The sequence below is a fragment of the Elephas maximus genome, chromosome 25 (genome assembly GCF_024166365.1).
Source record: "Elephas maximus indicus isolate mEleMax1 chromosome 25, mEleMax1 primary haplotype, whole genome shotgun sequence".
Classification (NCBI taxonomy): domain Eukaryota; kingdom Metazoa; phylum Chordata; class Mammalia; order Proboscidea; family Elephantidae; genus Elephas; species Elephas maximus.
This window is the reverse complement of record NC_064843.1, coordinates 38448874-38475881: the sequence shown is the minus strand read 5'-3', so window position 1 is coordinate 38475881 and position 27008 is coordinate 38448874. Positions and strand designations below refer to the sequence as shown.

General features: G+C 47.2%; 1 protein-coding gene across 7 annotated transcripts in view; it reads right to left on the bottom strand.

Annotated features, from left to right (window-relative positions):
• Nucleotides 1–26444, bottom strand: part of RBCK1 (RANBP2-type and C3HC4-type zinc finger containing 1) — a 31533-nt gene extending 5089 nt beyond the window's left edge. For 2 of the 7 annotated variants that reach the window (XM_049868902.1, XM_049868899.1), the window contains exons 1-11: nucleotides 26348–26444; nucleotides 25927–26016; nucleotides 24726–24870; nucleotides 9659–9752; nucleotides 9347–9545; nucleotides 8086–8207; nucleotides 7787–7975; nucleotides 5897–6057; nucleotides 4587–4698; nucleotides 1258–1437; nucleotides 302–400 (exon numbers count right to left, since the gene is read on the bottom strand). In XM_049868902.1, the coding sequence (XP_049724859.1) occupies nucleotides 302–400; nucleotides 1258–1437; nucleotides 4587–4698; nucleotides 5897–6057; nucleotides 7787–7975; nucleotides 8086–8207; nucleotides 9347–9545; nucleotides 9659–9752; nucleotides 24726–24870; nucleotides 25927–25948 (1323 nt within the window). In that variant the 5' untranslated portion in view covers nucleotides 25949–26016; nucleotides 26348–26444. The other 5 variants (XM_049868903.1, XM_049868901.1, XM_049868900.1 and 2 more) reach the window with 4 other exon arrangements.
• Between the last annotated feature and the right edge of the window lie 564 nt (nucleotides 26445–27008).

Below are 27008 nucleotides of genomic sequence, written 5' to 3'. Positions count from 1 at the left end.
GGCGGCCCCAGCCACCCAGCCCAGCCCAGCCCCTCCCCACAACAGACAAACGTTGAAGTCTCTCTTCTTGTACTTCTCCACACAGGCCGACTGAGTCCAGCCTCCACTCCCTTATTCCTCCCTCCACCCAGACACTCTCCGGGCTCATCACCTCCTGACCCCCTGTCCCACACCCAATCTGCCCTGGATGGAAGCGACAGTGGAAACGGGGGTCAAAGCTTCCAGGGAGGTGTGAACCGCAGCCCTTCTGACCAGCCCCTCTCAGCTAGTTCCTAGAACACAGTCCCTGGTCCTGCCTCACCTTCAGCATCTCCGTTGTTTGCCGGGCAGCGATGTCGTTCTGAGCCCGCAGGGCCAGGTCGTCCTGGTACTCCTTGCAGTTCATCTGCTCGTGGATGGCCTGCAGGGAGTAGGTGCTCGATGAGAAGCTTCCCCAGGGGGTGAAGCTGGGAGAGGGGAGGGGCAGAGCAGGCACTTAACGCCTCCAGATGTTGTCACCGACAGGGCCCTGCGTGGTAAACCAGACACCCATTTTACAAAAGGGGCCCTGAGGCCCAGGAAGTGAAGCCAGGGTTGTCACATATGATAATATACACCTGTGTGTTCAAGCACTGATGGGCACACAAACCGCTACCCACCTCCCCCCTAGGCTGCAGCCCCTCAAGACTCTAAGACGGAGACTGTTCCCGCCACATGAGAGACTGGGCTCCAGGATGCCTAAGTACTCCTTACTGTTCATGGTCAACTTGAAAGTGATGGAGGCCAGTCAGGCTCAGTCTGCATGAGGATCAGAGCACGTTCAGGACAGGGGCTGAAATGGTCTGAGCCAGGGCTGGGGCTTGGTCTATGACCAGGACTGGGGTCCATGAGAGGTCAGAGCTGGGGCTTGGTCCAGTGCCAGGCTCAGTGCAGGGCCGGGGTTAATGCTCAGTCTGGTGTTGGGACTCGGTCTGGGTCAGGGTTAGGACTCAGTCTGTGGGGCCAGGACTCAGACCAGGGTCAGGGCTCAGTACAGGGCTGGGATGTAGTCTGTGATTGGGGCCAGGGTTGGGCTCGGTCCAGGGCCAGGACTCAGCCTGGGGTCAGGGCTCAGTCCAGGCTTAGGCTTAGTTCAGGGTCTGGTCTGGCTCTCTCACTAACACACAGCCCTAAATCACCACCACCAGGCCAGTGTCCCAGCTCCACTCTCAGGACAGCAAGCACTGAAGAACTGCACGCTCTGGCAGGGTGACCAGGCAGAGTGGGTCCCCACCCCACCTTGCAGAGGAGGCAGTTGACGTGGAAACACACGGGACAGGTGAACTCGTTGACGTCATCCTCAAAGAAGCACCAGCCCTTGCAGTCAGGGGTCTTGCAGTGGTAGCTGAGGGTACTGCGGTTTTCAGCAATGGAGATGCCTAGGTCCAGAAATCGCTGGTATTCCTCAGGGGTCAGCAGCTGCCAAGAGACCAAGTTCTTGTCACTCAGCGCTCAGAACCCCCAATATAGTGCCATCCATCCTCGCCACTAAACATCCTCCAGGGAGACCCCCAACCCACAAACTCCATCTCAGCCCCAGGCTCTTTCTTCACGTAATCTTCACATTGTTTTAAAAACTCTATTCAAAAATTGAACACTCAACATCATTAGTCATTAGAGAAATGCAAACCCAAACCACAATGAGATACCAATTCACTCCTACTAGGATTAAAGGGAAAAAAAAAAAAAAGACCAGAAAATAACAAGAGCTAGGAAAGATGTGGAAAAACTGGAATGTCAAATGGTAGCCACCGTGGAAAACAGTAAGGCAGTTTCTCAAAAAAGCTAAACAGAACTACCATGTGATTTAGCAATTCCACTCCTAGGTATACACCCAACAGACATGGAGGCAGTGACTCAGACAGACACATGTGCACCCGTGTTTATCGCAGCATTATTCGCAACAGCCAAAAGGCGGAAACAACCCCAGCGCCCATCAACAGACGAACAGACAGACAAGGTGCGGTACAACCACACCACGGCACGCTACGCAGCTCCGAAGAGAAATGCGCTGCTGATCCGTGCCGCCACAGGGAAAAACCTGGAGAATGGTACGCTGAACGAAGTCAGTCGGGCACAAAAGGACATACGTTATATGATCCCACTCATATGAAATATCTAGAATGAGTAAATCCATGGAGACAAAAGATGAGTGGTTAGCAGGGGGTGGGGAGAAGGGAGAACAGGGAGTTAAAAAAATATATTTTGTCCAAAAAATAATCATAAGCAATGGCTGGAACCCATCCCACGTCTAGGAGCGGGTCTGAAGAAAACACCACCTAAGAAGGGAGAGGCACGGTTCCCTGGAGCATGACTTAAAAAACCAAGAAACTGGAGTTTATGAGAGAAGGAATATAAACAGGACATATGCCACGGACATTTGTAATAATCTTTTAAAAATTTCTGTAGCAAAGTAACAAAAGCTGTTGCATCTGTGCTGGTTACGATGAGGTAAAAATCCTGCCTACATTCCGTGTCTTGACTGGGTGGTGGTCATGTGAGTTACAGTTGTCAGAACACATCCAACTGCACACTTACAATGAGTTCATTTTACGTGTGCAAAGTATACCTTAGAAAGTTGATTAAAAAGGGGAAAAAAAAAATCATGTCTGCCCAGAGACACTGAAGAGAACAGGAGAAAATGCTACTGGGGATCTCCTGGGATGGAGGGGGACGGGTATTTTGGGTTTTTTTTCCCCCTGCTCTGGCTCTATGTGAGTTAGGCATGCATTTTGTAAAAAAACCTCACTGTGTTATACTGCCGACCCCCACCCCTTTCTCTCTCTGCCACATCTGACCATTTTCTAAGGCTTGGGCCAACAGCCCCCCAACCCCAATCACTCTGCTGCCCTTCCAGGGAAACCCTGGGCCCTGCTGTCCCTTGGCATGAACTCTGGTCCCATCACAATGTCCCTTGGCAAGGGTGGGCTACACAGGAAAACCCAGGGTGCCAGGACACATGCAATGACTCTCTCAGGGCCCCTCCAGGCCAGAGCCAAGAGGTATCCAACCCCCTAGATCTTCCTCTCTCAAAATCCCACATATGACAGATAAAATGGGGCTGCTCTTGGTGAAAGGGGCAGGAGTCCCCAAAGTCCTACCCCTTTAGTCTCCCCTTCTCACCTGAAGTAGAACCCCCTTTCAGAATCCCTTGGGGCTCCAGGAAACACTTGGTGAAGTTGGGGGAGAGTCTGAGGAGAAACGGAGTCATGGGAGACAGACAGAAGTGACAGGGAGAAACAGGGGGTGTTGTATATGTGTCTGTGGGCGTCTCCCACTTGGACCTCAGCCACCTCCAACCCCGACTCCACGTTCTAGCCTAGGAATCCCGAGATGCCCAGTTTTGGGAAGGCCACTTCCCAACAGTTTAAAAATCATGAATCAAAAGGAAGGTGAGGATGGTTGTACAACTTCAAGGATGTGACGAATGTCAGTGAATTGTACAAGGAGAAACCGTTGAACTGGTGTATGTTTTACAGTGAATATTCTCAACAACAATAAAATTACATAAAAAAAAAAACATGAATTAAAACCAACAGTCCACCTTTCAGATGGGGAAACAGAGGCCCAGAGAAGGGAAAGGCCTTGCCCAAGATGACAGGCAGTCACGGTGAGAACTTGATAATAGTATCACTAACAACAGTGGCAAACACACACGCAGACACGTATAGCACTGGGGTAGGCTGCTGCGATTGTGGCTACAGTTTGTTCATTTGTTCATGCCTGCCGATTCCACGCCCTTGTGTTGTTCCCTCCCATAGAGTCTGGCTATGAGCTTGGGACTTGCTTGGCCAAGAGCAAGCTGGACAGCAGCTAGCATGAATTAAGAAGAGACACGAAGGGAAGGTGGGTGTGCACTGGGGCTTCCTCTCTTGCTGCTCTTGGAACACGACGGCACCCTGAGGTGAGCACGCCCTGGCCAGCCTGCTGGTGGATGAGCCCAAAGTGGAGAGAGGCCCAATCATCCCAGCCATTGCAGCTTAGGCCCTCACAAACCAGTCCAAGGAGATCCACCAGCTGAGCCCAGACAAGACCAGCTAGGCCCAGACCAGAAGAACCATCCAGCTAAACCCAACCCAAATTGCAGAATTATGAGCTAAATAAACAGCTTGTTTTTTCTAAGCCACTGAGTATGCAGTGATTTATTACACAGCCAAAGCTAACTGATGCACAGGTGTGTACTGTGTCTGGCACGACTCTAAGCTCTTTACACAAATCCTCTCCTCTAATCTTTGCAACCCTGGAAACAGAAACCAACTCTAACCAAGATGAGAAAACTGAGGCACAGAGAGGCTAAGTACCTGACTTGAGGACACACAGCCAAGCCATGTGTCTCCAGAGCCCCCTCTCTCTTAACCACTCTGCTGCCCTTCCTTCACAGGGTGTTTCTTTATTCCCTACTTCTCCCAGTTCCCGTCTTGTTCACTGCTTGGGCGCCCAGCACCCCACACAGAGAAGGTTCTTGATAAATGTCTGTTGCCTAAGACCAGCTCCCCAGTCAGTTCCCGCCTGCCAGCTCAGAGCCCAATCCCCTGGCCCAGGGACATCCCGCCCACCCCAGATCTTACCGCTCGAATCTCCCTCTCCAGCAGCTTGCCCGAGCACGAGTAGGTGTTGTCAATGAAGGGGCAAGAGACCTCCGCCTCCTGGCTGTTCCGGATGGTGCCCTGCAGGCACTCCCTGAGGGGGGCAGTGTTGGGGTAGGGGGTTAGGGTCATCCAAACTCACCCACCACATGGTAACGCCTGATCTCACAGGGCTTTCTCAGTCACCACCAGGTAGGCTTTTCTCTCAATCCCCCCTTCCTGCCTACCAAGCCATCACCAAGGCTTCCACTTCTGTCCACCCCCACTGCTACCACCCAGGCCAGGCAGCCACCATCCCTTGCCGGGTAACTGCAATAGCCTCACTGGGCTCCCAGCAGCCACCCTGCTCCTAGAGTCTATTCTCAACGCAGCAGCCACATCCTTCCCCAGTAGCCTCCCATCTGTCCAGATGAAACCAGAATCTCTCACTGCGGCTCACAGGTGCTCCATGACAGATGCTCTATGTTGTGCCCCTCTGGCCTCATCTCTCACCACCTACCTCCCATCTGTCCATGCTCTGGTCACCTGGCCTCCTTGCTCTCCGTAAACAGGCCAGGCCCACGCCCACCTCAGAGCTTCCTCCCCACCCTCCTTCACTTCCTTCCGCCCTCTGCTCAAATGTTACCTCCTAGGGGCTTTCCACTCTGTAACACACGGGGTCACCGTAAGTCAGAATCAATTCAAAGGCAATCGGTACAGGGACTTCCCTGACTACCCTATGGGAATAGGTGGCCTACTGTTCTACTACCTAGCATTTGACACCATTTACAATGATACCAATCAGTCGTTACTTGACTAGCATCGGCCTCACCATTGAAATATAGGCTCCAGGAGAGAGAAACAGGACCTTTTTTGTTCACTCCTGGGTCCCCAGTGCCTAGCACTTTCTGGCACCCAGGGCTGCTCAACATCTGCTGTGGTGAAGGAGCCCGTGTTCTCAACAGCTCAGGATGGAAGAACCACAAGAAGAGGCTCAGAAAGAGGCAGGATACCCCCCAGGCAGGAAGTGGGAGACCTCTGCATGGCCAGGTTTGGTGGTTAAGGATGCAGGCTCTGGAGCCTGAGTGCCTGGGTTTATGTCTGGACTTCTAGTCTTAGGAGCTGTGTGGCCTTGGGCAAGTTGCTCCGTCTGTCGGTACCTCACACTCCTCATCTGCAAATCGCAGAACAGAGCCTACTTTGCAGGTTTTTGAGGGTGGGCAGGCACACAGGGCCCCACTCACTTCCAGTGCTTGGTAAAGGACGGCTGGGATAGATGCTGCACTGCAGGGGGGTGGAACTGGGGGCCATACCTGCAGAAGGCATGCAGACATTCCCGCAGCACCACTGCCTCGCTGGGCCCCAGCACCGAGTAGCACACTGGGCACTCGGTGGGTTCTGTGTTCAGCACCAGGCTCCTCTGATCCAGCTGGACATGCTGCAGGTAGTTCCCTTCCTGCTGCTGCTGCTTCCGCTGGGCACACGGGGTGGGCCGTGGGGTGGGTCAGCCAGGGGGCAGCACCAGGGACATGGTCAGGGGCTGGGGGCTAGGTCAGATGGGTTGCGGGGGACAAAGTTCGGAGATATTCAGGATTCCAGGGTGGTGGCCAGGCGGTAGGCAGGAGCAGGTGCGGCTGGGCTGGGAAGAGTAGAGCTGAGCCAGGCAGGGAGGCAGCACAGCCAAGGGCAGGGGCCAAGCCAAGGGCAGGGGTGGGCTGGGAGGGGTTGGATTGGGGCTGCAGCCCAGGTTGAGACAGGAGAGGGAGGGAGAGAGGGATGGTGGAAGGAAAAGGAAGAGGGCCAGGACCCTAGGGGGGAGTCAGGGGCAGCTGGGGCCGGGGACAGGGGTGGAACCAGGTCAGGGTGACAGAGCAGGTCAGGGGTCGGGAACGGGGCATCAAAATTAAGAAACGGAACGAGGTGGGGAGGGGAAGGAGTCAGGGCCAAGGTTGTAGATGGGACCAAGAGTGGGTCGTGGTCAGAGTGGGGCAGGGGCAGGTATGAGCCCAAAGGGAATGCAGGGGGAGATGGGGGGCATGAGATCAGAATGGGGGAACACTCAAGGTCTAGAATTTGTGTAGATCGGTGTACATGTGGTGATCCGTGTGCATGGTGGAGCCAGACAGTAAGCGGGGTCAACAGAAGAACTAGATGGCGTCCGGCTACAACCGATGACCGCCCTGACAGGGAAACACAACAGAGAACCCCTGAGGGGGCAGGAGTGCAGTGGGATGCAGACCTCAAATTCTCGTAAGAAGATCAGGCTTAATGGTCTGACTGAGACTAGAAGGACCCCAGAGGTCATGGTCCCCAGACCTTCTGTTAGCCCAAGACTGGAACCATTCCCAAAGTCAACTCTTCAGACAGGGATTGGACTGGACTATGGGATAGAAAATACTGGTGAAGAATAAGCTTCTTGGATCAAGTAGACTCATGAGACTATGTAGGCAGCTCCTGTCTGGAGAGGAGATGAGAGGGCAGAGGGGGTCAGAAGCTGGCCAAATGCACTCAAAAACACAGAGTGGAGGGATGGAGTGTGCTGTCTCATTAGGGGGAGAGCAACTAGGAGTGTATAAAAAAAAAAAATTGTGCTATAACAAAAAATAAATAATAATTTTTTTTTTCATAAATTTCTCTATGAGAGACTGACTTGATTTGTAAACCTTCATTAAAGTACAATAAAAATTAAAAAAAAAAAAAAAAAGGAAGTGGGGTCAACCCTCCAGGAAGCCATGAGAGACTGGGGTCAGGGTCACAGGAGGTTAGGGGTTGGCCCATGGCCAGCGAGAGAGCCAACAAGGGTCAGTCATAGCGGGGTCCAGGGTGAGTCACAGCCCAGTGGAGCAGGAATTAGGTCACAGGCAGATGAGGGGTGGTGGATGGGGGTCTGAGCTGGGGCCCAGTCAGGGTCAGGCCAGGGTGTCAGGGTCACAGCCAGCCACACTTGTGTGCATAACCGGTGTGTATTTCAAAGTCCAATGGAGTCACATCCCATGTGGCGGGGAGCATGTGAACCCTGGATGTGTGTTGAGAGGGGTCTAAGCAACAGGATAACCTCCGGGAGAGGGTGGGGGGCAGTCAGTACAGGGTCACCTTCAGGGGTGTGATCATGAGGGAAAAACGGCTTGTGAAATATTTTCCTTCCTGGCCTAAGTCTCCCCGGTGCAGTCTCCAGGTGTTTGTCCAGGGACTTCCGCACCCACCTGCTGGTACTGGCGCAGTGCCTCCTCCTCGCCGGCCAGGCGCGCTCGCTCCTCCTCATCGGGCTGGTACGAGGCAGGTACCTGGTAAGCCTCTGGCCGCGCCCGGCAGCACATCTCGCAGCCGGGCCGTGTGGGCTTGTTGATGAAGGTGCAACCCGGGCACTGCCAGCCCACCTGAGAGCAGAGCAGCTATAAAGAGGCAGAGCGGGCTGGGGGGGACGCGGGGTGGGCTGGGGGGTGCGGGGCAGGCTGGCGAGGCTGGGGCGGGCTGGGCGGGGGCACCCACTGAGGCAGCTTACCGGTAGGGGCTCAGGGGCAGCTTCTGGCTGTCCCCGCCCAGGCTCCTGGGATGCCCCGGGCTTGGGGGCAGCTGGCTCCAGGGGGCCCCTTGGCTGCAGCATGAGGTCCTTGAAGCCCAGATCTGCAGAGGTGCGTGAAGAGGGTGGCAGACCCAGGTGGCCCGCCCACACCGCTTGCTCCCTGAGCAGAGTTCACACCCCTCACAGACCCCATCTTCCACCCTCTCTCTCCTCCCTGGAGTTGTCTCCAGCTCTGTCCTGCCAGGTGGGCTCAGAGGCCCGCTGCACACCCTGGCTTCCAAATATCAGAGTCCCTACTCCACCTATGAATGCTCCTGTATCCTTTCGGCTTAAAAAATTCTGCCCAAAAAAATGGCCTCCTGTGCCTCCAGAAGTGACGCACCGAGAGGGACAACAGCACTTCTGAGGTATTCCTGCCAAGGATACCAAATCTGAACCCATTCATAAGGAAACATCGAACAATCCCAAATTGTAGGGCATTCTACAAAAACAAAGATAAAAGCCGTCCTGGACTCTTCAAAGTGCCAATGTCATGAAATCAAGGGAAATCTGGGGAGACCAAAGATTGAAAGAGACTACGGAAACATGGGAAACCTGGTGGCACAGTGCTTAACCACTACAGCTGCTAACCAAAAGGTAGGCAGTTTGAATCCACCAGGTGCTCCTTGGAAACCCCATGGGGCAGTTCCACTCTGTCCTATAGGGTCGCAATGAGTCGGAATCAGCTCCATGGCAACAGGTTAACTGGTCACAGAGACATGGGAGCTGAAATGTCATGTCTTTTGCTATAAAAGACATTAGTGAGACAATAAGAAAAATCTGAATAAGATCTGTAGATTAGTATCAATGTTTCTTCAATTAAAACTTTTTTTTTTTTAAATACACACTGAAATATTTAGGAGAGAGGGACCTCACGTATACACCATACTCTTAAAATATTTCATATATGGAGAAAGAGAATGATAAAGCAAGTATGGTAAATGTTAATCACAGCTGGTAAACAGCAGAGCCAGGACGGAATTCAGCCCCTCTTCCCCATGCTGGCTGTTCCTGAAATATGGTCTCCTGAAATGACTCCTCCTGAGGTGGCGTATGTCCTCTCTTCCCACTACGGATAAAGTCTTCTGGGTGAGGCCCCGACTGACAGCCTGTGGGCTCTGTCCACTCTTGCCCTATGACCTCAGGTGAGCCCGGAGGGATTCCCCTCTGAGTCCTGTGTTGCTCAGGGGCACAGCCTCACCTTCTAACATCCGCAGCTGCCGCTCTCGCTGCAGCTCCTGGGGATTGAGTGAGGTGTTGCAGCCTGATAGCAGATAGAGGTAGGCACTGTCCCCATCCCGCCGCACCCCATGGGAGTGCAGGGTTTCCTGGTCTCTTGTCAACCGCTGCCCAATCACCCACCTCTGCAGGGCTGGTGGGAAGCCATAGTCCAGGAATACCTGGCAGGGGGCACCAAGAAAGGGTGAGTGGGAAGGGAAGACCAGAGCGGAGAGAGGTGGAAGCAAAACGAGACACCTCTATTCTGATTTCTCCCTTCGGCCCCCTCACTCACCATGTCCTTGAGGGAAGCCATTGTCATGTCAGGGCGCACTGTGAGCCAGATGGTGACCGTGCGCATCTGAGCATCCTCCACGCTCACCCAAAGCCTGCACGGAGCAGAGGTAGGGGCAAGGGCTCTGGTCACAACTCCATGCTCAGCCACCAGCTATAAACATGTATGTGTTTGCACACATGTGTATACACATGTGCATATATGCATACACATCACACCCTCAGGCTAGGTTAAGGGTCTCCCCTGGGTTCCCATACCCTGTGTTTCCCTGTTTATTAGAACCCATGGCTTAAGCCCTGCCAATGGCTTTATCATAGCCAAACCAAACCAAACAATGTAAATGGACTAAATGCTCCAATCAAAAGGCAGAGAGTGCCAAAATTGTTTTTAAAAAATGATCCAACTATATATTGTTTACAAGAGACACACCTTAAACCCAAGGACATAAATAGGTTGAAAATGAAAGGAAGGGAAAAAAATATTCCATGCAAATAACCAAAAGAGAGCTGGGGTGGCAATCTGAATATGAGACAAAGGAGACTTTAAAACAAAATGTTAGAAGAGATAAAGATGGACACTATATAGTAATAAAAGGGTCAATTAATCAAGAAGATTAAATAATCATAAATATTCACGACCTAAAACACTGATAGAATTGAAGGGAGAAATAGATAGCACTACAAAAATAGTTGCAGACTTCAGTACACGATTTTCAATACCGGACAGAACATCCAGAAAGACGATCAACAAGGAAACAAAGGACTTGAATGACACTACAAACCAACTAGACTTAACAACACATACATAACATTCCACCCAAAAACACCACAACATAACATTCCATTCCAGTGTACATGGATCATTCTCCAGGACAGAACATATGTTAGGTCACAAAGCAAGTCCTGATAAATTTAAAAAGACTGAAATCATACAAAGTATGTTTTCTGGCCCACAACGGAATGAAGCTAGAAATCAGTAACAGAAAAAAAACCTGGAACATACACAAACATATGGAGATGAACAATACACTATTACACTACTGTCATGGATTGAATGATGTCCCCCCAAAAATGTGTGTATCAATTTGGCCGGGCCATGATTCCCTGTATTGTGTGATCTTCCTATATGTTGTAAATCCTGCCTCTATGATGTTAATGAGGGAGGATGGGTGGCAGTTGTGTTAGTGAGGCAGGGCTCAACCTACGATTGGAGTGTGTCTTGAGGCAATCTCTTGAGACATAGAAGAAAGAAGCGAGGAGAGAGACGGGGGGCTCATATCACCAAGAAAGCAGCACTGGGAGCAGAGTGCATCCTTTGGACCTGGGGTCCCTGCACCTGGGAAGCTCCTGGACCAGGGGAAGACTGATGACAAGGAATCTTCCTCCAGAGCTGACAGAGAGCCGTTCCCAGGAGCTGACACCCTGAGCTTGGACTTGTAACCTACTAGACTACGAAAGAATAAATTTCTCTTTGTTAAAGCCATCCACTTGCAGCACTTCTGTTACAGCAGCACTAGATGACTAAGACAACTACCAATGGGTAAAGGAAAAAAATCAAAAGAAAAATCACAAATTTCTTAGAGTCAAATGAAAAGGGAAGTACAACATACCAAAACTTATGGGATGCAGCAAAGGCAGTACTTAGAAACTTAAAGCAATAAATACCTATATGAACAAAAAAGAAAGATTTCAGATCAACAGCCTAACTCAACAACTCCAGGAAACGAGAAAGAGAGGAGCAAACTAACCCTCAAAGTCCCTTTGAAATTAAATAAATAAATAAATAATATTAAAAACAGAAATAAATAAAATTAAAAACAGAGAAGCAATAGAATCAATAAAACCATAAGCTGGTTCTTTGAGAAGATCAATAAAACTAACAAACCTTTAGCTAGACTGACAAGGAAAACAAGAGAAAAGTTACAAACAAAGAAACTAAAAAAAGAAGAGGGGGCATTACAACTGACCCAAAAGGAATAAACAAAATTATGACAGAATGTTATGAACAACTGTAGAGCAAGAAACTGGACAACCCAGATGAAATGGGCAAATCCGTACAAGCACACAACCTACCCAAACTGACCCAAGAGGAAATAGAAAGTCTCAACAGACTCATAACAAACGAAGAGATCGGATCAGGAATCAAAAACCTCTCAACAAAAAAAAGTTATGGACTAGATGGCTTCACTGGGGAACTCAACCAAACATTTAGAGAAAAACTGACACCAATACTCTTTAAACTCTTCCAAAATACAGAGAAGGAAGGAATACGTCCTAATTCATTCTGTGAAGCAAATATAACCCTGATACCCCAAGGCACTGGGTTCTGGATGGGTACCCCAACTAAAAAAAGACATCACAAGAAAAGAAAATTACAGGCCAATATTTCTTATCAATATAGCAATACTAGCAAACAGAATCCAACAGCATATTAAAAGAGTCATACACCATGACCAAGTGAGATTTATTCCGGGAATGTAGGGATGGTTCAACATTAGAAAATTAATCAATGTAATACTCCACATCAATAGAACAAAGGAAAAGAACCACATGATCATCGCTATAGTTACAGAAAAAGCATTTGATAAAATCCAACACCCTTTCCTGATGAAAACCCTAAACTGGAATGGAAAGGAAATTCCTCAATATGATTCAGGGCATATATGAAAAGTCAACAGCTAACATTACACTTAATGGACAAAAATCGTTGAAATCGGGAACAAGACGAGGGTGCCTGCTCTCGCCACTTCTATTCAATATTGTATTAGAAGTCCCAGCCAGAGCAATGAGACAAGAAATAAAAGCTACTCAGGCTGGAAAAGAAGATGTAAAACTATTCGCAGATGATATAGAAAATCCCAAAGAATTCACAAGAAAATTTCTAGAGCTAACAGAGGAATTTAGCAAAGTTGCAGGGTACGAGGTCAACAAATAAAAATCAGCTGGGTTTCTATACACCACCAATGAGAAATCTGAGAGGGAAATTAGGGAAACAAATTCATTTACAACAGCATCTCACTTCCCCCACGCATCTGTCAGATTGTCGTACTGCGGGGGCTTGCTTGTTGCTGTGATGCTCGAAGTTATGCCACCGGTATTCAAATACTAGCTGGGTCACCTCTGGTGGACAGGTTTCAGCTGAACTTCCAGATTAAGAGAAACTAGGAAGAAGGACCTGACGATCTAATTCTGAAGAGAATGACCCAGTGAAGACCTTATGAATAGCACTGAACACTGTCTGATGTAGTGCCAGAATATGAGCCCCCCAGGTTGGAAGGCACTCAAAATACGACTAGGGAAGAGCTGCCTCCTCAAAGTAGAGTCGACCTTAACGACATGCATAGAGTCAAGCTTTTGGGACCTTCATCTGCTGATGTGCCATGACTCAAAATGAGAAGAAACAGCTGCAAACATCCAAGAATAATCAGAAGGTGGAATGTACAAAGTACTCATCTAGGAAAATTAGAAATCATCAAAAATTAAATGAAATGTATAAACACAGATATGCTAGGCATTACTGAGCTGAAACAGACTGCTGCTGGCCATTCTGAATTGGACAATCATATGGTCTGCTATGCCAGGAATGACAAACTGAAGAGGAATGGCGTTGCAATCATTGTCAAAAAGAACATTTCAGGATCTATCCTGAAGTACAACACCGTCAGTAATAGAATAATATCCATATGCCTACAAGGAGACCAGTCAATACAACTATTATTCAAATTCATGCACCAACCACTAGGGCCAAGATGAAGAAACTGAAGGTTTTTACCAGCTGCTGCAGTCTGAGACTGATCGAACATGCAATCAGGGTGCTTTGATAGTTACTGGTGATTGGAATGTGAAACCTGGAAACAAAGGAGGATCTGTAGTTGGAAAATTGTGGCTTTGGTGATAGAAACGATGCCAGAATAGAATTTTGAAATACCAAGAACTTCTTCATTGCAAGTATCTTTTTTCAATAGCATAAATGGCTACTATACACATGGACCTCACCAGACTGAACACATAAGAATCAAATCGACTACATCTGTGGAAAGAGACGATAGAAAAGCTCAATATCATCAGGCAGAACAAGGCCAGGGGGACGACTGTGGAACAGACCTTCGATTGCTCATATGCAAGTTCAAGGTGAAACTGAAGAATTAGAAGTCCACGAGCGCCAAAGTATGACGTTGAGTATATTCCACCTGAATTTAGAAACCATCTCAAGAATAGATTTGACGTGTTGAACACTCACCAAGGGCCAAATAAGCTGTGGAAAGACATCATACTTGACAAAAGCAAGAGGTCGTTAAAAAGATAGGAAAGTAAGAGAAGACCAAAATGGATGTCAGAAGAGACTCTGAAACTTGCTCATGAACATCGAGTAGCTAAGGCAAATGGAAGAAATGATTAAGTAAAAGAGTTGAACACAAGATTTCAAAGGGCGACTTGAGAAGACAAAGTATTATAATGACATGTGCAAAGACCTGGAATTAGAAAGCCAAAAGAGAAGAACACACTAAGCATTTCTCAAGCTAAAAGAAATGAAGAAAAATTCAAGCCTCAAGTTGCAATACCGAAGGATTCTACAGGGAAAATATTAAACGACGCAGAAAACATCAAAAGAAAATGGAAGGAATACTACAGTCATTATACCAAAACGAATTGGTCGCGTTCAACCCTTTCAGGAGTAGCATATGATCAGGAACTGATGGTACTGAAGGAAAAGGTCCAAGGCATCAGCATCAGGAATTGACAGGATACCAATTGAGATGTTCCAACAAACAGGTGCAGTGCTGGAAGTGCTCATTCATCCATGCCAAGGAATGCGGAAGACTACTACCTGGCCAACTGACTGGATGAGGTTCGTATTTATGCCTATTCCAAAGACAGGTGATCCAACCGAACATGGAAACTATCAAACAATATCATTATCATACACAAACAAAATTTTGCTAAAGGTCATTCAAAAGCGGGTACACCAGTACCTCGACAGGGAACTGCCAGAAAACACAGGCCAGACTCAGAAGAGGACACACAACCATGGATACCACTGCTGATGTCAGATGGATCCTGGCTGAAAGCAGATAATACCAGGAAGACATTTACCTGTGTTTTACTAACTATACAAAGGCATTCAACTATGGGGATCATAACAAATTATGGATAACACTGAGGAGAATGGAAATTCCAGAACACCTAATTGTGCTCATGAGAAACCTGTACATAGATCAAGAGGCAATTGTTCAAACAGAACAAGGGGATACTACGTGGGTTAAAGTCAGGAAAGGTGTGTGTCTGGGTTGTATCCTTTCACCATACTTATTCGATCTGTATACTGAGCAAATAATCTGAGAAGCTGGACTGTATGAAGAAGAGTGGGGCATCAGGACTGAAGGAAGACTCATTAATAACCTGCATTAAGAAGACGACACAACCTTGCTTGCTGAAAGTGAAGAGGACTTGAAGCACTTATAAAGATCAGAGACTAGAGCCTTCATAATGGATTGCACCTCAACATACAGAAAAGAAAAATTCTTAAACAACTGGACCAATAAGCAACATTATGATAAATGGAGAAAAGACTGAAGTTATTGAGGGTTTCATTTTACTTGGATTCACGATCAACGCCCATGGAAGCAGCAGTCAAGAAATCAAAAGACACACTGCATTGGGCAAATATGCTGCAAAAGGCCTCTTCAAAGTGTTAAAAAACAAAGATGTCGCCTTGAAGACTAAGGTGTGCTTGACCCAAGCCCTGATGCTTTCAATCACTTCGTACTCATGCGAAAGCTGGACAACGAATAAGAGAGCCTGAAGAGGGAACTGATGCCTTTGAATTGTGGTGCTGGCAAAGAATATTGCCAAAAGAACAAACAAATCTGTCTTGGAAGAAGTACAGCCAGAGTGCTTCTTAGAAGCAAGGATGGCGAGATTATGTCTCACGTACTTTCAACATGTCAGGAGGGATCAGTCCCTGGAGAAGGATATAGTGCTTGGTAAAGTGGAGGGTCAGCAAAAAAGAGGAAGACCTTCAACCAAATGGACTGACACTGTGGCTACAACAAAGGGGTCAAGCCTAACAACATTTGTGAGGATGGCTTCCTTCTGTTGTACCCTGGGTCACTGTGAGTCGGAACTGACTCAATGGCACCTAATAACAACTCCTCTCCTCACTTATTGACTATCTTGTTATCTGACACTTCACGTTTACATCAATAGCAAAAATATCAACTATACAACTGTTTCGTGCATTACCAACATACGTCTGGCAGTAAGGAACACCAAGGTGCAAGGCAAGAGTAACGGAGGCTATGATGCTTAAGGTTATGTGTCAAATTGGCTGGGCCATGATTCCTATTGGTTTGGTAGACATGTAATGGTGTGATCTGGCAGTTATGTAATGATGTAGTCATCCTCCATTTTGTGATTTGATGTGGTCATCCTCCGTTTTCACATAATGACCTGGCCTTGAGAAACTAACCATGCTGCTAAGTGAGGAGTAGGTGTACCTAGGAATAAATCTAACTAGAAATGTGAAGGACTTAATACATTGAAAACTATAAAATATTGCTGAAAAAAATCAAAGGACACTTAAATAAAGGGAAAGATGTTCCATATTCATGGATTGGAAGACTCAATATTGTTGACATGTCAATATTATCCAAAGCAATCTACAGATTCAATACAATCTCAATCAAAATTCCAACAGCCCTCTTTACGGAAACAGAAAAACCAATCCTCACCGAGTCCAGCACAACTAGATGGTGCCCAGCTACCACCAGCTACTGCTCTGACAGGAATACAACAGAGGGTCCCAAACAGAGCTGAAGAAAAATGCAGAACAAAATTCAAACTCACAAAAAAAGACTAGACTTACTAGTCTGACAGAGAATAGAGAAACTCCCTAGAGTCTGGCCCCAGACAGCCTTTTAACTCAGTACTGAATTCACTCCTGAGGTTCACCCTTCGGCCAAAAATTAGACAGGCCCATAAAATAAACAATAATACACATAGCTCAATTATGTATACAAGACTAAATGGGCACATCAACTCAGGGGAAAGGATGAGATGGCAGGAGGGAACAGGCAAGCCGGAAGAATGGAAACGGGGAACCCAAGGTTGAGAAGGGGAGAGTGTTGACACATTGCGAGGATGGCAACCAAGGTAACAGAACAGTATGTGTATTAATTGTTGAAGGAGAAACTAATTAGCTCTGTAAACCTTCATCTAACACACAGTAAAAAAAAAAAAAAAACCACCAACCCTCATCTTTATATGGAACGGCAAGAGGCCCCAAATAGCTAAAGCAATGCTGAAAGAGAAGAACAAAATAGGAGGACTCACACTTCCTGATTTTAAAACATACTACACAGCTACAGGAGCTCTGGTGGCACAGAGGTTAAGAGCTATGGTCACTAACCAAAAGGTTGGCAGTTTGAATCCACCAGCCACTCCTTGGGAATCCTATGGGGCAGTTCTACTCTGTCCCATAGGGTTGCTGTAGGTTGAAATTGACTCAACAACAATGGGTTAGGTTTTTTTTTTTTTAAATACTGCTGCAGTAATCAAGCAGTCTGATACTGGTATAACAACAGACACATAGACAAATGGAATAGAATTCAGAGTCCAGAAATAAACCCACACATCTACGGTCAACTGATTTTTGACAAGGGTGCTAAAGTCCATTCGATGCTGAAAGAAGAGTCTCTTCAATAAATTGTGCTGGGAAAATTGGATTTCCACAGGCAGAAAAATGAAACAGGAACACACCTTATACCATATGCAAAAACAAACTCAAAATGGATTCGAGATCTAAACGTGCAAACTAAAACCATACAATTCTTAGAACAAACAAGCAGGGGCAATACTGTCAGGCCTAGCTTTCAACAATGAATTATCTAACATAATAACAAAAGCACAAACAGCAAAGGACAAAATAAATAAACGGGATGTCATAAAAATTAAAAACTTCTTCATCAAAAGACTACCAAAAACATGAAAAGAAAAGCTACCAACTGGGAAAATATCTTCGGAAACTACACATCTGACAAGAATCTAATAACCAAAATATATATAAAACTTCAACAACTTAACAACAAAAACACAAATAACCCAATTATAAAACGGGCAAAGGACTTGAAAAGGCATTTCACCAAAGAGGACATTCAAGTGGACACCAAACACGTGAAATGATGCTCGGCGTCATTAGCCATCAGAGAGATGCAAAAAAAGAAGTTTACCCTCCACTTTTGCCACATGAAAAGTTTTTGAAATACAAGAAACAGGAAGAGGTGACTCTGATACAAGAGAATGAGAGACAACTAATAAGAAATTGAAAGACAGCTGGATCATAACCCTTAAAATGTTCTTCAACCAACAGGGAAACATAAAAGTGCATACAGCTTCAATTCTTGCCTTTCATGAGGGTGACCCCGGTTCAATTCCTGGCCAATCCACCTCCCAGCACAGCAACCACCCATCTGTCAGTGGAGGCTTGTGTCAAACAGGTTTCAGAGAAGCTTCCAGATAAGACAGACTAGGAAGAAAAGCCTGGTAATCTACTTCTGAAAATCAGCCAATGAAAACCCTATGGATCACAATGGTCCAATCCACAACCAATCACAGGGATGGCGGAGGACCAGACAGCGTTTCGTTCTGTTGTACGTGGGGTTGCCATCAGTTGGAGGCCAACTCAGCTAGCAACACTATTTATTCCACAGTGAATACGACTACCAAAACCAAAGCACCGCAAATGCTATTTTAGTAAAGTGACATTTTTCAAATCCACCTAGAGGCAAAGCACAGAAGCTTGCATTATACTTAGAAAACAAAATTTAAAAGCTATTCCCTTAACACTAACAAGTACAAAAAAGAAAAAAAATCCAGCTGGAGCCCTCTTCCACAGTGTCATCAGAATCAGTGGGTAGTCAGTCAATCAGAGAATTGGTCAAAGTGAAGAAGGCAAAAACAGGGGCAGACAAATCTTAAACACTAAACTTTAACTCACGAGCTATGAATGCACGTTCGTCAGCCAACATCTAGGTGATAAAGGCCAACGGCTTTTCTTAGAGTGTAAGTCTGCTGACTGGAGTTTCCCGCGGTTTTTTTTTTGTATGAACCACATGCATAATGCATCGTCTATGATTTCCAGCTTCAGTTTTTTTTACACTGCAGCCAACACTTAAGACACTCTCAAAGTATCTGAATACAGGATCCTTCTGAATTTTTACCATATTTTTTACAACTCTCTCACCCTAAAGCACGCTTGGCTGCTAACCGAAAGTTGACAGTTCAAATTCACCTAGTGGCTCCACAGGAGAAAGACCTGGGGATCTGCTTCCATAAAGATTACAACCTAGAAAGCCCTTTGGGGCAGTTCTGTTCTGCCACATGGGGTAACAGTGAGTCAGAATCGACTCAAGGACGCCTGACAACGCCACCCTGAAGTGAGAAGTTTTTTTGATGACTTGCTTTTATCTTGTCTTTCTAAGCAATCAACTTTGCTCTCTAAGAAACAGTTTCCTTTTAGGACTAAGGTTTTATTAAGTACTGAGGGGGGTAATTAAATTATTATAATAACAGGTACAACTGGTATAAACAGATTAGGGAGCAAACTCGACCAGCTGCTGGTAAGCACCTGCTCCACTAGTGAACACCAAGAAGAGCAGATCTGCAAAGGGGCCTGCTGGCCCAGAGCCTCTCAAAAGGCAGATTCCAACGCAGCCTGCCTGAGGAGGGGCTGCTGATTCATGCACAACACTTTGAGTAGCAAGATGCTGGCTGATCTTGTACACCATGCTGTGGGCAGCAGTATGTTCTACAGTGGAACCTATATTCGGGGAATCAAGTGGAGGTCAACTAGGAGAGCTTCTACCATACTAAACAAAAATCAGGAAGGCAGGAAAGGGAAAGGTGGGAGATGAGTATGCTAAATTGCTCATCTTTTGCAACAAGAAGTCTATACATACTGTCTTTATGTTGTTATATCAAAAAATAGATATGTAAGTACGTTATTTAAAAATCAAATGGCCAGTTGATCTACAGATTCAATGCAATCCCTATCAAAATCCCAGCTGACTTTTTTGCAGAAATTGACAAGATGATCCTAAAATTCATATGAAAATTCAAAGGACTTATAATAGCCAAAACAATTTTGAAAAAGAATAAAGTCAGAGGTCTCACACATCCCAATTTCAAAACTTACTACAAAGCTACACTAGTCAAAACAGTGTGGTATTGGCACAGGACAAACCTATAGATGAAAAGAATAGAAATAAGAGTCCAGAAGTAAACCCTCACATTCAGGTCAATTGATTTTTGACCAGGGTGCCAAGATGATTAAGTGGGGAAACAATGCTTTCAACAATGGTGCTAGGACAACTAGGTATCCACACTGAAAAGAATGAAGTTTGATCCCTTCCTCACACCATACATAAAAATTGACTCAAAATGGGCCAAAGACCTAAATATAAGAGCTAAAACTATAAAATTCTCAGAATAGAGGAACAAATCTTCACAACCTTGGATTAAGCAATGGTTTCTTAGATATGACACCAAACGCACAAGCAAAAAAGAAAACAGATAAACTGGAAATGATCAAAATTAAAAACTTTTGTGCTTCAAACAACACCATCAAAAAGTGAAAAGACAACCCACAGAATAGGAGAGAAAATATTCGCAAATTATATAGCTGATAAGGAATTTGTTCTAGAATATAAAAAGAACTATTATGAACTCTTACAACTTTAAAAGACAAATAGCCCACTTAAAAAATGGGCAAAAGATCTGAATAGACAGTTCTCCAAAGAAGACATACAAATAGCCAATAAGTACATGAGAAGATCCTCAACATCATTAGCTGTAAGGGAAATGCAAACCAAAACCACAGTGACATACCACTTCACACCCACTAAGATAGCTATATAATTTATATATATTTATATAATTTATATATAAATTATATAGCTTATCCAGCCAAATATTAACATTTTACCACAGGAGAAAAAGAATGATGAAACAAAGCAAACACGGTAAAATGTTAATATGTGGAGAATCTGGGTAAAGGTACATGAGGATTCATTGGACTATTCTGCAACATTTCTGTAAGTGTGAAATATTTCAAAATAAAATGTTAAATTTTTTTTTTTTCTATTATTATCATCCCAATTTTCAGGATAGAAAACAGGCACAGAGATTAAGAAGGGACTTGTCCAAGGTCACAAAACTGGTAAATGCCAAAGCCCGGACTGAGCTCAACCCCTTTTCCCCATGCCGGCTATTCTCAAAATGGTTCCCTGAAATGACTCTCCCCAGGATGCAGCAGTCAAGAAATAAAAGACGGGAGGCAGGGCCAAGATCACAGAATAGTCAGACACTTCTTGTGGTCCTTCTTACAACAAAGCCAACCAAAAAATCGATTATATGACAATCTAGGAGCCCTGAACATTAAAGACAAAGTAGAGGAATCAGACTGAGCAGCAGGCAGAGGGAGAGACGGTTAACCAACGAGGAGTTGCCAGACCTGACCTGATGGGAACCAGCACCCTACAGGCTGGATTGGCTGGCATGTGCAGTGAAGCAAACAGTGGTGCTCGGGGCTCATTTTCCACATCAGGAGGGACAAAGAAGGGGAGAGTTGGCTCAAACCTCTGGAACCAGCGAGAAACAGTGTTCCATCAGCGAAAAATAAGTACAAGTGTCTAACCCACTGTGTGGATAAAAAAGAAAAAAACCCTCCTTTTGGGAAATACTTCTCTCCCATTTACCTGCTCCCTCCCATCTCCGCTCCAGGTCCTAGTCCAGCTTCAGAGATTGCTGTGCTCCCGGGGCCAGAATTAGGACCTAATTCTGGCCCCATCATGCACTCTGAGCCATTCTCCTGGCTTTGGAGAGGTAACAAATTAACAAACAGGAAAAAATAATCCGCCAGCTCCCCTAAGCTGGGAACTCAGGGCAGACACAGCTCTTTTGCTTGGGCACAGGCATAAGGTGTCCACAGGCTTTGAATGCCTTTCACCCCTGCGTAGACCTGTGTGGGGCCATTTCAACAGTGTAGGGCCTCACTAGCACAGTATACCAGGGTATATACCTGAAGTCTATTTCCATCTGTATCTGCTATAATGTGGACTGACAGATTCATGACATTTGACACCACCCTGCCCAATAAGCAGGGTCCTCACCTACCCACATCAGAAGCCTGAGGACTGGTGGCTCCACCCACTCCACTGAGCCACCTGTGACAGGGGTCCAAGAATAAGTGGTGACTCCCAGTCCTTACAGCCAACAGCATTGGGTGCCCATAGTCCAGCTGCAACACCCACCTACCTACGCACTACAGGGAACAGGGACACACCTTCTACCCAGACACTCAGGGGCAGCAGTCAGCCCCTGCCTTGATCAGCGCATGACCCCCTACTGCAGCCAGATACCTGTGCCTACTCCAATCACCCCTGCCCATCTAGGGCTATAGGTGAGAGCCTGCACCATACTCTCAGTGACCGAAGACTGGGACGCCTGAGCTGAATCCACATAAGAAAAGTAAACAGACTCCTGGGCTCATATACCTAGTAACAACTCTAGCCGCCTGGAAACAGGACGTGAGAGCTTCAAAGACACCAATAATCAAACTAGCTCACAGGGCCAGCCTATTTGGGCATATCAAAACAAAACAAGAAACTAGGACACAGTAAGAAAACATAAAATAAATATATATAATAACTTATTGATGGCTGAGAGACAACAGTCGATATCAAATCACAGAAAGAGGCAGACCATGATGGCTTCAGGAAGCCACCAAAACAAAGACTCAAAAAACCTTGCAGAGGAAGATAATTTCTTGGAATTACCGGAGGTAGAATTCAAAAGACTAATATACAGAACTCTTCAAGAAATCAGGAAAAAGATCAGCCAAAATGCAGAGCAAGCCAAGGAACATACAAAGCAATAGAGGAACTTAAAAAGGTTATTCAAGAGCATAATGACAAATTTAATAGACTGCAAGAATCCACAGAGAGACCCCCCCCCCAAAAAAAACCAAACCCACTGCCGTCAAGTTGATTCTGACTCATAGCGACCCTATAGGACAGAGTAGAAATGCCCAGTAGAGTCTCCAAGGAGCGCCTGGCAGATTCGAACTGCTGACCTTTTGGTTAGCAGGCGTAGCACTTAACCACTACGCCACCAGGGTTTCCCCACAGAGAGACAGCAAACACAAATCCAAAAAATTAACAATAAAATTTCAGAATTAGACAACTTGATAGAAAGGCACAGAAGCAGAATTGAGGCACAACGGAAGTCAGAATTAGCAAGACTGAAGATAAAGCACTTGACACCAACTTATTTGAGGAAAAAACAAACAATTTTTTAAAAAAATGAAGAAACCATAAGAATTATGTGGGACTCTATCAAGAGGAATAACTTACAAGTGACCGAAGTACCAGAACAGGGAGACATCAGAGAATACAGTGAGGATTGTTGAAGATTTGCTGCCAGAAAACTTCCCTGATATCGTGAAAGATGAGAAGATATCTATCCAAGAAGCTCATCAAACCCCACATAAGGCAGCTCCCAAAAGAAAGTCACCAAGACATAATCAAACTTGCCAAAACCAAAGATAAACAGAGAATTTTAAGAGCAGCTAAGTATAAACGAAAAGTCACCTACAAAGGAGAAACCATGCAGGCAAGAAGGCAATGGGATGACATATATAAAGCCTTGAAGAAAAAAAACTGCCAGCCAAGAATTACATAGCCGGCAAAACTGCCTCTCAAATATGATGGTGAAACTCAGGCATTTCTAGAAAAACAGAAGTTTAGGAAATTTGTAAAAACCGAACCAAAATCACAAGAAATACTAAAGACAGTCCTCTGGCTAGAAAATCAATAACATCAGGTAACAACCCAAGGCTAGAGCACAGGATAGAGCAACCAGACATCAACCCAGGCAGGGAAGTCACAAAAATAAATCAAAGCTAAAACACTGAAAATAGGAAAACAGAGACGTCAATATGTAAAGGACGACAACACTAACACAAAAAAGAAGGACTAAAAAATGTAGCCATAGATCTTTCATATGAAGAGGAAGTCAAGGTGATATAAAGAAATAAGATATTAGAAAATAGTGGTAAATATTAAGGCAACCACAAAGGAAACTAACGATCCTACACATCAAAATAAGAAACAAGAAAAACAAACTCACCAAACACAAAATTAACAGGAAAAAGATGAAAAGAAAATACAAAAAGAAAAACGAGACTCAGCACAGAAAATTAAGTGGAACAAAGAAACTGTCAACAACACACAGCCACAAAAAAAAAAAATCAAAATGACAGCACTAACCTCATACTCATCAATTATTCCGCTGAATGCGGATGGACTAAATGCACCAATAAAGAGACAGAGAGTGGTAGAATGGTTTAAAAAAACATGATCCATCTATATGCTGCCTGCAAGAGACACACCTTAGACTTAAAGACACAAACAAACAAACTCAAAGGATGGGGAAGAAAAAATATCAAGCAAAGAAATAAAAGACATTGCATTGAGAAAATCTGCTGCGAAAGACCTCTTTAAAGTGTTAAAAAGCAAAGACATCATTTTGAGGACTAAGGTGCTCCAGGTCATGGTATTTTCAATCACCTCATATGCATGTGAAAGCTGGGGAATGAACAAGGAAGACCAAAGAAGAATTCATACATTTGAATTATGGTGCTGAAGAAGAATACTGAATATACCATGGACTGCCGGAAGAACAAACAAGTCTGTCTTGGAAGAAGTACAGCCAAAGTGCTCCTTAGAGGCGAGGATGGTGAGACTTCGTCTCACGTACTTTGGACCTATTATCAGGAGGGCCCAGTCCCTGGAGAAGGACATCATGCTTGGTAGAGGGTCAGCAAAAAAGAGAAAAACCCTCAAGGAGATGGACTGACACAGTGGCTGCAACAGTGGGCTCAAATACAGCAACAATCATGAGGACAGCAAAGGACTGGGCAGTGTTTTGTTGTGTCGTACACAATCTCACTATGAGTCAGAACCTACTCGGCAGGCCGCACCTAACAATAACAGGCTGTCTTACATCCTCACCTGATGTCCTGTGATGGGGCGAACTCAGGCTTCAGTTGCACGCTCAGGGGCACCCTTCGTTCTGCCAGCCAGATGGCACACTTCATGGCCACCTGCTCATCACCGCCGGCCACTGCCCGGCTAAGGCTCAGGGCCATCTCCTCTGCTGAAAACCAGCACAGCAGGAGCAGGTTAGCACTAGGGTTTATCTTTCAAAAGCTGGGGTGAGGGAGTGGGGAAGGAGGTGATCCTTTGTGCCTGCTGCTTCTGCTGCGTTTTCCTGGGGAACTCCTAAATATCCTTCAACACCCAGCTTAAAACTCCCTTCCTCCGGAAGGCCTTCTCCGACATTTTCCCCACTCCTCCCACCCCGGGCTCAGCTGGGTTCATTTTTCCTTCATACTTCCGTTAATTTATTCCACAAGCATTTCCTGAGCTCCTACTGTGTGCTGGCCACTGTCCCAGAAACTGGGATTTGGCAGTGAACAAGATAAACAGGATCCCTTTCCTCATGCTTGTCCTGGCCCAGTGGGAAGACAGACAATTAACAAATGTAACAGCAACAACAAAAGTTCAGATTGTGATCCATGATCACAAGGCAATAAACAAGGTAAAGAGATCAGGGAAGTCTTCTGGGAGGAGATAATATTGAGGCTGAGACCTGTAGGAGAAGTACCTGGACATGTCAAGAATCAGGGAAGAGTGTTCCAGGTGGAGAGAACAGCAAGGGTAAAGGCCTTGAGGCAAGAAATGGCTGGATTAGAACAAAGAAGCCAGCGAGGTCTGTGAAGCCACCGGGCCTTGTGGGCTGCCTAGGGGCTGTGGGTTTTGTTCTGAGAGCACAAAGGAGCAGAGGAGGATTGAGGGCAGGGTGGTGGCAAGACCTGACTTGGGTTCTACGAAGCTGTGTGCAGGAGTCAAGAGGGGAGGCCAGGAGACTCCCTGGTACTCAAGTGAGCTGAGGTCTGTCTCCCCACTGTAGCAGGGTGGTCTCCAAGTTCAACGTCCTGTGTCCTCTGGGGGCCCCCACCCGCATCTCCGCACAGAGTTGGCCCAAGGAGATCTCGGGAGAGGCAAGTAAATGAATAACAAAACGCCTCTGGAAGCCAGGGGGTCCCAGGAGAGGAAAGTGAACAAATGAGCAGAGGGAAGGCCCTTGAGGGGCCTTGAGGGAGAGGGGCCCACCTCCGAAGTCCCCCAGCCGCCTCGCGTCTGTGCCCACCTTTCTGGTTCTTCCCGTCCATCTGGCGCAGGTGGGCCCATCCCCCCAGGCGGGGGCTGCGGCTCCTGGAAAACGCTACTTCAGGGTCACCTAGGGGAGGGCGGGCGACCAGGAACGACTCAGCCCCGGTTGCGTGGCCTCCGAAGCGGCCCGAGCCCTCTCTGGGCCGCGCAGTCCCCGGCGGCAGTCGAGTCGCAGCACACGACCGGGGGACGGAGATCCGGCCTGGGATGGGGCACGGTCGGGACCCGCGAGGGAGGGTGAAAGGACGGGGCTCCGACCCGGGCCAAAAAGGAGCGAAAGAGAAAGCGGGGCAGGCCGGTGGGGGAGGGCCGGCCGTGCCGCACAGCGGGCGCCCGACGCCCCGGGGAGGCCCCCACTTCCCCTGCAGGCGCGACCCGCGCCCGGGATCCCAGCCCACCTCGCTCCCCTCCGCGGCGGGCCCAGTCGCTCCGGAGGCGCAGGGAGCAGCTCCGGCGGAAGAGAAAGTGAAAGTGGCGGCCCCGGAAGTGGAGCGGGGCGGGGAGAGCGGAAAGCTGTCGCCGGATCCGGCGCCCCGGAGCGGCCCGCTGACGGCGCCGGGGCCTGAGCCATCTGTGGCGCCCCCCGCCCCGCCGCGGGGTCACGGCGTTTCCGGGCGCTCAGCCCTCTGCCCCGGCGGCCCCACCCAGGCTCCCGAGACTGACCCCCGACTCCCCGACCCCCACTCACCCGCCAGGCCGCGCTCGTCGCGCCGGGGGTGGGGGGACCGGGCAGGGCGGGCTGGCGGGCCGCGGGGTGCAGCCGCATTCGGCCGCGGGGGGGCCAGCAGGGAGCGCGGACTCCGAACCCGCGGGACACGGAGCCAGCCTCCGCGGGGCCCGCATTCCGTAGCCCCCGGCACACCGTGACCAGACCCGGCCCTTAGCCCCGTTCGCAGGTGAAGAAACGGAGGCGCTGTTTGTAACTGCCCGATGTCACAAGTCGGGATTCGAACCCAGGGCTGGTAGGTTCGGAACCCGCTCTCAACCGGCAGGGCGCTCCCTCTAGGCGGCGTTCACTCTCCACCAGTTCGTTGAGTCACTAGTGGAGCGCGCACGCCG